General features: G+C 44.6%; 1 protein-coding gene and 1 pseudogene across 1 annotated transcript; both read left to right on the top strand.

The window, feature by feature from the left end:
• The first annotated feature begins 34 nt into the window (after positions 1–34).
• On the top strand, positions 35–3,085 carry LOC138593690 (transmembrane protease serine 9). The gene is made up of 9 exons (XM_069664775.1): positions 35–92; positions 290–452; positions 552–832; positions 916–1,078; positions 1,125–1,486; positions 1,886–2,048; positions 2,148–2,416; positions 2,510–2,655; positions 2,753–3,085. Exons 1-9 carry the CDS (start codon positions 35–37, stop codon positions 3,083–3,085), a joined length of 1,938 nt encoding a protein of 645 aa, XP_069520876.1.
• Positions 3,086–3,617: 532 nt separating this feature from the next.
• Positions 3,618–10,276, top strand: LOC138593692 (transmembrane protease serine 9-like; annotated as a pseudogene).
• The last annotated feature ends 171 nt before the right edge of the window (positions 10,277–10,447 follow it).

A 10,447-nucleotide genomic window follows, 5' to 3' on the forward strand; every position in this document is an offset into this window, starting at 1 on the left:
ACTTACATTAGCATGCAGTTGCTTGCATTGGAACATGTGGAAAGCTGCTGACCACCCTGTCTTCTCTGTTTCAACCATAGGGAGTTGCCAATGTCAGAAGTTTACAAACCATACTCCGAGGGGCACACTACAAATTTTCATAGCATTTAGTTATATTGTTGTACAAATGTCCAATGATAAAACCTGTTATGATTGTTGCTCAAAACATAAAAAGTTTAACAGCCTAAGTAAGTATCGTGAGTCTACTGGGCCAAATTAAGATCCACCGTCTTTGCCCTGTTATTTGCAGTGTGTGGCATCACTCCCCTGAACACCAGGATAGTTGGTGGTGAAGACGCTCCACCTGGAAGTTGGCCGTGGCAGGTTAGTCTGCAGCTATTTGGCGGCCATGTTTGTGGTGGCTCCCTCATTAACAAAGAGTGGGTGATGACTGCTGCCCACTGCTTCTTCAGGTGGGTAACTTTATTATATCTCTTTTTGTCTTTAGTTTTGCAATGCTTTTGGTCCATGTTCTTCCTAAAGCCAAAGCATTTCTGTCATTTTTACTTCAGTACAAGTACAGCCAATTGGGAGGTTTCTCTTGGTCGTCAGAGCCTGCAAGGCGACAACCCGAATGAAGTGTCCAGAAAAGTTGATGCCATCATTTTGCATCCAAACTATGACAGTGTGACCAGCGACAACGACATTGCTCTGCTCAAACTCTCCTCACCAGTCCAGTTCACAGACTTCATCAGACCTGTGTGTCTGGCAGCGGATGACAGTTCATTCAACAGCGGTACTGATAGCTGGGTGACTGGCTGGGGCGCAGTTCAGGAAGGAGGTGAGTCTGCTTGTTGCTGAAAAAGAGTTTTGGCCACGTGTCATTTATACTGCAGGTGGATGTGTGAACCGTCTGTCTTTTTCTTGCTTCCTCAGTGTCATTACCATTCCCTGAAACTCTGCAAGAAGTGCAGGTGCCAGTTCTGGGAAATCGACAGTGTAACTGTCTCAATGGAGTCGGTACAGTCACTGACAACATGATATGTGCTGGTGTTCTGGCGGGAGGCAAAGACTCGTGTCAGGTACAAATCCTAATTTGGCTTGTTTTCAGACAATCATTGAGATTCAGGAGTTGCTTGGTAAAGTTGTGGTCTTCATTTCTTTTCTTTCAAAACACAGGGTGACTCAGGAGGTCCAATGGTGAGTCAGCAGGGCTCCATCTGGGTGCAGTCCGGAGTTGTTAGTTTTGGTTTTGGCTGTGCTCGGCCCAATCTGCCAGGAGTGTATTCCAGAGTGTCCCGTTACCAGTCCTGGATCGACTCCCAAATCAGCTCTGATAAGCCAGGCTTTGTCCAGTTCACTTCCAGTGGGCTGGATGCTGACAGCAGCTACACGTGTCCTGGCCTGCCGCCTCCTATTGTAACTTTTACGACCACTGCACCAGATGTGACTGCTGCACCGGATGTTACAACCCCAGATTCAGGATCCACAGCCTCAAGTGCTGAATGTTAGTATCTTGACTACCACAGTATTCCAATGTCATCTTGTCCCCAGTTTCAGAAAATGACATTCTGGTCACATTTTTTTCAGAATTTTAACGCATGTTGATTTCAGCCCACTTACATTAGCATGCAGTTGCTTGCATTGGAACATGCAGAAAGCTGCTGACCACACTGTCTGCTCTGTTTCAACCATAGGGAGTTGCCAATGTCAGATGTTTACAAACCGTACTTTGAGGGGCACACAACAAATTTTCATAGCATTTACTTATATTGTTGTACGAATGTCCAATGAGGAAACCTTTTATGATTGTTGCTCAAAACATAAAAAGTTTAACAGCCTAAGTAAGTATTGTGAGTCTACTGGGCCAAATTAAGATCCACCGTCTTTGCCCTGTTATTTGCAGTGTGTGGCATCACTCCCCTGAACACCAGGATAGTTGGTGGTGAAGACGCTCCACCTGGAAGTTGGCCGTGGCAGGTTAGTCTGCAGCTATTTGGCGGCCATGTTTGTGGTGGCTCCCTCATTAACAAAGAGTGGGTGATGACTGCTGCCCACTGCTTCTTCAGGTGGGTAACTTTATTATATCTTTTTTTGTCTTTAGTTTTGCAATGCTTTTGGTCCATGTTCTTCCTAAAGCCAAAGCATTTCTGTCATTTTTACTTCAGTACAAGTACAGCCGATTGGGAGGTTTCTCTTGGTCGTCAGAGCCTGCAAGGCGACAACCCGAATGAAGTGTCCAGAAAAGTTGATGCCATCATTTTGCATCCAAACTATGACAGTGTGACCAGCGACAACGACATTGCTCTGCTCAAACTCTCCTCACCAGTCCAGTTCACAGACTTCATCAGACCTGTGTGTCTGGCAGCGGATGACAGTTCATTCAACAGCGGTACTGATAGCTGGGTGACTGGCTGGGGCGCAATTCAGGAAGGAGGTGAGTCTGCTTGTTGCTGAAAAAGAGTTTTTGACATTTGTCACATACTGGAGGTGGATGTGTGAACCGTCTGTCTTTTTCTTGCTTCCTCAGTGTCATTACCCTTCCCTGAAACTCTGCAAGAAGTGCAGGTGCCAGTTCTGGGAAATCGACAGTGTAACTGTCTCAATGGAGTCGGTACAGTCACTGACAACATGATATGTGCTGGTGTTCTGGCGGGAGGCAAAGACTCGTGTCAGGTACAAATCCTACCTTTCCTTGTTTTCAGACAATCATTGAGATTCTGGAGTTGCTTGGTAAAGTTGTGGTCTTCATTTCTTTCATTTCAAAACACAGGGTGACTCAGGAGGTCCAATGGTGAGTCAGCAGGGCTCCATCTGGGTGCAGTCCGGAGTTGTTAGTTTTGGTTTTGGCTGTGCTCGGCCCAATCTGCCAGGAGTGTATTCCAGAGTGTCCCGTTACCAGTCCTGGATCGACTCCCAAATCAGCTCTGATAAGCCAGGCTTTGTCCAGTTCACTTCCAGTGGGCTGGATGCTGACAGCAGCTACACCTGTCCCGGCCTGCCGCCTCCTATTGTAACTTTTACGACCACTGCACCAGATGTGACTGCTGCACCGGATGTTACAACCCCAGATTCAGGATCCACAGCCTCAAGTGCTGAATGTTAGTATCTTGACTACCACAGTATTCCAATGTCATCTTGTCCCCAGTTTGCAGAAAATTACATTCTGGTCACATTTTTTTCAGAATTTTAACCCATGTTGATTTCAGCCCACTTACATTAGCATGCACTTGCTTGCATTGGAACATGCGGAAAGCTGCTGACCACACTGTCTGCTCTGTTTCAACCATAGGGAGTTGCCAATGTCAGATGTTTACAAACCGTACTCCGAGGGGCACACTACAAATTTTCATAGCATTTAGTTATATTGTTGTACGAATGTCCAATGAGGAAACCTTTTATGATTGTTGCTCAAAACATAAAAAGTTTAACAGCCTAAGTAAGTATCGTGAGTCTACTGGGCCAAATTAAGATCCACCGTCTTTGCCCTGTTATTTGCAGTGTGTGGCATCACTCCCCTGAACACCAGGATAGTTGGGGGTGAAGACGCTCCACCTGGAAGTTGGCCGTGGCAGGTTAGTCTGCAGAGATTTCGAAACCATGTTTGTGGTGGTTCCCTCATCAACAGAGAGTGGGTGATGACGGCTGCTCACTGTTTCTCAAGGTGACTGCAACATATTAACGGATCAAATTAAGGATTTATTTTACTCTGTCTATAGTTTTTCAGCAGTTTTTATTTCCCATGCTTCTCAAATGCAACGCTTTACTGTCATTTTTATTTCAGTACAAGCACATTTCGATGGAGGGTTTCTCTTGGTCGTCAGAGCCTGCAAGGAAACAACCCAAATGAAGTGTCAAGAAGAGTTGCTGCAATTGTTTTGCATCCAAACTATGACAGTGTGACCAGCGACAACGACATTGCTCTGCTCAAACTCTCCTCACCAGTCCAGTTCACAGACTTCATCAGACCTGTGTGTCTGGCAGCGGATGACAGTTCATTCAACAGCGGTACTGATAGCTGGGTGACTGGCTGGGGCGCAGTTCAGGAGGGAGGTGAGTCTGCTTGTTGCTGAAAAAGAGTTTTGGCCACATGTCATATATACTGCAGGTGGATGTGTGAACCGTCTGTCTTCTTGTTGCTTCCTCAGTGTCATTACCATTCCCTGAAACTCTGCAAGAAGTGCAGGTGCCAGTTCTGGGAAATCGACAGTGTAACTGTCTCAATGGAGTTGGTACAGTCACTGACAACATGATATGTGCTGGTGTTCTGGCGGGAGGCAAAGACTCGTGTCAGGTACAAATCCTACCTTTGCTTGTTTTCAGACAATCATTGAGATTCAGGAGTTGCTTGGTAAAGTTGTGGTCTTCATTTCTTTTCTTTCAAAACACAGGGTGACTCAGGAGGTCCAATGGTGAGTCAGCAGGGCTCCATCTGGGTGCAGTCCGGAGTTGTTAGTTTTGGTTTTGGCTGTGCTCGGCCCAATCTGCCAGGAGTGTATTCCAGAGTGTCCCGTTACCAGTCCTGGATCGACTCCCAAATCAGCTCTGATAAGCCAGGCTTTGTCCAGTTCACTTCCAGTGGGCTGGATGCTGACAGCAGCTACACCTGTCCTGGCCTGCCGCCTCCTATTGTAACTTTTACGACCACTGCACCAGATGTGACTGCTGCACCGGATGTTACAACCCCAGATTCAGGATCCACAGCCTCAAGTGCTGAATGTTAGTATCTTGACTACCACAGTATTCCAATGTCATCTTGTCCCCAGTTTGCAGAAAATTACAATCTGGTCACATTTTTTTAGAATTTTAACCAATGTTGATTTCAGCCCACTTACATTAGCATGCACTTGCTTGCATTGGAACATGCGGAAAGCTGCTGACCACACTGTCTGCTCTGTTTCAACCATAGGGAGTTGCCAATGTCAGATGTTTACAAACCGTACTTTGAGGGGCACACAACAAATTTTCATAGCATTTAGTTATATTGTTGTACGAATGTCCAATGAGGAAACCTTTTATGATTGTTGCTCAAAACATAAAAAGTTTAACAGCCTAAGTAAGTATCGTGAGTCTACTGGGCCAAATTAAGATCTGACGTCTTTGCCTTGTTATTTGCAGTGTGTGGCATCACTCCCCTGAACACCAGGATAGTTGGGGGTGAAGACGCTCCACCTGGAAGTTGGCCGTGGCAGGTTAGTCTGCAGAGATTTCGAAACCATGTTTGTGGTGGTTCCCTCATCAACAGAGAGTGGGTGATGACCGCTGCTCACTGCTTCTCCAGGTGACTGCAACATATTAACGGATCAAATTAAGGATTTATTTTACTCTGTCTATAGTTTTTCAGCAGTTTTTATTTCCCATGCTTCTCAAATGCAACGCTTTACTGTCATTTTTATTTCAGTACAAGCACATTTCGATGGAGGGTTTCTCTTGGTCGTCAGAGCCTGCAAGGAAACAACCCAAATGAAGTGTCAAGAAGAGTTGCGGCAATCATTTTGCATCCAAACTATGACAGTGTGACCAGCGACAACGACATTGCTCTGCTCAAACTCTCCTCACCAGTCCAGTTCACAGACTTCATCAGACCTGTGTGTCTGGCAGCGGATGACAGTTCATTCAACAGCGGTACTGATAGCTGGGTGACTGGCTGGGGCGCAGTTCAGGAGGGAGGTGAGTCTGCTTGTTGCTGAAAAAGAGTTTTGGCCACATGTCATATATACTGCAGGTGGATGTGTGAACCGTCTGTCTCTTTGTTGCTTCCTCAGTGTCATTACCCTTCCCTGAAACTCTGCAAGAAGTGCAGGTGCCAGTTCTGGGAAATCGACAGTGTAACTGTCTCAATGGAGTTGGTACAGTCACTGACAACATGATATGTGCTGGTGTTCTGGCGGGAGGCAAAGACTCGTGTCAGGTATGAATCCTACCTTTGCTTGTTTTCAGACAATCATTGAGATTCAGGAGTTGCTTGGTAAAGCTGTGGTCTTCATTTCTTTCATTTCAAAACACAGGGTGACTCAGGAGGTCCAATGGTGAGTCAGCAGGGCTCCATCTGGGTGCAGTCCGGAGTTGTTAGTTTTGGTTTTGGCTGTGCTCGGCCCAATCTCCCAGGAGTGTATTCCAGAGTGTCCCGTTACCAGTCCTGGATCGACTCCCAAATCAGCTCTGATAAGCCAGGCTTTGTCCAGTTCACTTCCAGTGGGCTGGATGCTGACAGCAGCTACACGTGTCCCGGACTGCCACCGACTGTTGTTACTCCTACTACTACTGCTGCACCAGAGGTTACGACCCCAGACTCAGGATCCACAGCTTCAAGTGCTGAATGTTAGTATCTTGACTGCTATAGTGTTCCCAAGATGTTTGTCTTTTTATTCCCAGTGTACAGTTTCTAGCACTTTATGTGTTTACAGATAGATATGAACAGAATCTAGGTTCAGAGGAGCAGTTCAGATGTAGAGCTTAGGAGTAACAAACCACAGAGCAAGGTGTACTGCCGGCTTATTTACATTGAAAATATGAAGAAGACATACACATAGAATGGTACCAATCAAACCTCATCATCAGCCCACAATCACACAGAAGATTGTGCTTGTAAAACCTACATGAGAAAAATAGAGAAAATAAGTATTTCTCCCTATGTTACCTCACTTTTGTTTTTTGTTTTTGTTTTGTTTGACCAAAGCCGTTTTTGAGTTCAAGGGTAATATTCAAATTTAGGCCCCTCTGCTATGTTATCTTTTATCATTTCTCTTTAAATTGACTTAGTTCCTTTCTAATTGTAGTCAGGCATATTTGATAGTTTTAGCTCTACCATCTGTTTAGTTAACTTAACCAGTACACAGTTTAACAACACAACCAATCTGCGTTACCAATTCAGCACAAAATGAATAGCAGGGTGTCTCTTATGGGTGATTCACCAACTTAATTCCTCTTTGTGTGTGCAACACCAAGGACCTCTCCAACTTAAAAATCCAGTCTATTGTATAACATGCAATGTAAATACAGTAGTTTAGACCTTTGTATTTCGTTACAAAATGATAACTTCAGGATGACTAACTCTTTAACACAGGAAGATGTTACTTTAGAACTGCACCCACAAATAGCAGCGTGCTTCACCTAACATTAGTAAAGAGACTCAAATGGTGTTACATATAGTTTCTCAATTCACTTGATAAACATAAAACCCCTAAAATATATTACTTTGAGCTCATTAACGCTTTCTCAACTTAGCAAATCACTATATCAGCTGCACCATAGCATGCTAATTAACACATGGAAAAATAGATTCAACTCACCAAATCCAACTCCAAAATGTAAAAAAAACCTCACAGGTTTACATTTCTTGTCGAATTCCTTGTATTCCCCTTCTTTTCTTACTTGGTTGCAATCTCTCTGTCGCTATTTCAAAGGCACCAACTGTCTCTCAGGAACGACAGTCGTCTCTCCAGCAAGCGCGTGCTAAACTTATTCTGATTGGCTCTTACCGCTGCACCTCTTAAAGGCACAGTACATGATAAAAAAAATAAACACCACTCTACAGTGTTGACAGATATCAAGACTGGAAATGTTAACTATGGTAATTAGGTAAGTAAGTAGGTATCATTAAGTTACCTAGAATACATGCATCATATTTTTGTCATTGTTTTTCTTGTTTGAAGAACAAGATGAACAATTGGTGCAGAATATATGTTGCTTTCAGCAGCATACACTACGATATGTTTCATGTCGTCTGCCACGATGTCTTTTCTAATGCTTCCAGTCACAGTTTCCACCTTCTTTCTATGGTATCACTGCTGCTCTTAGTTATATTTAGTTTAACAGGCTCTGTACATATTTTAGTCCATTTGGCTAAATTATGATCCACATTCTTTGATCATTTATTTGCAGTGTGTGGCATCACTCCCCTGAACACCAGGATAGTTGGGGGTGAAGACGCTCCGCCTGGAAGTTGGCCATGGCAGGTTAGTCTGCAGAGATTTCGCCGCCATGTTTGTGGTGGCTCCCTCATCAACAGAGAGTGGGTGATGACGGCTGCTCACTGCTTCTCCAGGTAGGTGACTGTTATATTATAATTAAGGAAATTTACTCTGTCTCAGTCTGTAGTTTTAAAACTCTTTTTGCAAGAAATACTTCTTAAAAGCAATGCAAATTCTGTTATTTTATTTCAGTACAAGCACATTTAGATGGAGGATTTCTCTCGGTCGTCAGAGCCTGCAAGGGAACAACCCAAATGAAGTGTCAATAAGAGTTGCGGCAATCATTTTGCATCCAAAGTATGACAGTGTGACCAGCGACAACGACATTGCTCTGCTCAAACTCTCCTCACCAGTCCAGTTCACAGACTTCATCAGACCTGTGTGTCTGGCAGCAGGTGACAGTTCATTCAACAGCGGTACTGATAGCTGGGTGACTGGCTGGGGCGCAATTCAGGAAGGAGGTGAGTCTGCTTGTTGCTGAAAAAGAGTTTTGGCCACGTGTCATATATACTGCAGGTGGATGTGTGAACCGTCTGTCTTCTTGTTGCATCCTCAGTGTCATTACCCTTCCCTGAAACTCTGCAAGAAGTGCAGGTGCCAGTTCTGGGAAATCGACAGTGTAACTGTCTCAATGGAGTTGGTACAGTCACTGACAACATGATATGTGCTGGTGTTCTGGCGGGAGGCAAAGACTCGTGTCAGGTACAAATCCTACCTTTGCTTGTTTTCAGACAATCATTGAGATTCAGGAGTTGCTTGGTAAAGTTGTGGTCTTCATTTCTTTTCTTTCAAAACACAGGGTGACTCAGGAGGTCCAATGGTGAGTCAGCAGGGCTCCATCTGGGTGCAGTCCGGAGTTGTTAGTTTTGGTTTTGGCTGTGCTCGGCCCAATCTGCCAGGAGTGTATTCCAGAGTGTCCCGTTACCAGTCCTGGATCGACTCCCAAATCAGCTCTGATAAGCCAGGCTTTGTCCAGTTCACCTCCAGAGGGCTGGATGCTGACAGCAGCTACACCTGTCCCGGCCTGCCACCGACTGTTGTTACAGCTCCTGCAACACCTTCACCACCAACAAGACCAAGTGTTGTCACCAGTCCCGCAAGTGAGTGTCTTGAAAAATAATAAATTTTCTCCACTGTAAAAATTAAGAATATGGATTATTTATCTATCTCTGATTAATTTTTCACACCTTTTCATTCAGGGTCAGTTTGTGGCAAAGCTCCTTTGAACAGTCGTGCTGTAGGCGACAGTGGTGTTGTACCTGGAGGAGCGTGGCCCTGGATGGTCAGTCTCCACAAAAATGGGGTATACACTTGTGCAGGGACCCTCATTGCTGACAATTTTGTCCTCACTTCTTCTCAATGCTTCTCAAAGTAAGTGTAAAGCATTTTCCATCTCCATTCATGAAAACGTTTTGGGAGAGTAATTAAGGAAAATGTCGCCCTTTAACTTCTCAACAGCTCCAATCCAGATGTCAGCGAGTGGACTGTGTTTCTGGGCCACCAACGTGTGAACGGCTCGGAAGAGTTTGAGATGTCTATGGAAGTTGTGAATATTACAGTGAGCAAAATGACTTCTTCTAACATCGCGCTGCTGCAGCTTGGTAAACCAGTCAGCTTCAAGGATTATATCCAGCCAGTGTGTATGGACATTAACAATGCCAGATCCTTCCCCACTGGAAGTCAGTGCTGGGTGCCAGGCTGGGGGAAGGACGGCAAGAGCAGAGGTAAGGTTTCTTTTTTTGAAAGCTTTGGTGTTTGGAGCAATTTCAATAAGATCTTGTAAATTTAATGTCGATTTATGATTGATGATTCACAAAGACTGTCAGTATTCATGTGAGTAAATGGGATTTTCTCTGTGCTGATAAAGCCGGGTCCGATCTTCGGGACCTTGAAACTCAAGTGGCAGGTTGTGGTAATGCTTCCGATTCGGAGAACATCTGCACTTATACCATGGACATCCAACAGGTAAAAATAAAGTTTTACTAGTGTTTCAAAAATTTAAATTCAGGGCAGCAGTTTCAGGTTGTGTCAGGACCTCCCTGATGATGAATCTTTTTTTATTTTTGCAGGGGGATCAGGGCGCCCCTCTGCTTTGCAAGTCCGACTCATCTTGGTTCCAGGTGGCCGTCGTGACAATGAGTGGAGGTAAATCAGTCCGAGCTGATGTCCAGGTCTTTGCGAAAACTTCAAGATTCGGGTCCTTTTTAAAGGAGACAGTTGGCGACATGCCTTCCCCTACAGCAACAGGAAATGCACCAAGTTTCTCAATTTCCGTATTCCTCTCTTTCGCTGTCCCTATTGCCTCAATGTTCCTGTTGTCATGATGTTAGATACACTGTCACTGTGTGTTGAAGTAGTTCATTATTGCACTTAAAAGTCAACTTGAGGGACAGCTTGAACACTATTCTCAAGGCTCCGTTTACAGAGATACTCAGGTCAAAGTGATAGAAATGTTTCATAAGGAGGGACCTCCAAAGTTTACATTTAACTGTAGT

Source organism: Semicossyphus pulcher, unplaced genomic scaffold (genome assembly GCF_022749685.1).
Source record: "Semicossyphus pulcher isolate SPU_LCO1_2020_fin unplaced genomic scaffold, fSemPul1.0.p SCAF_16, whole genome shotgun sequence".
Taxonomy (NCBI): Eukaryota; Metazoa; Chordata; class Actinopteri; order Labriformes; family Labridae; genus Semicossyphus; species Semicossyphus pulcher.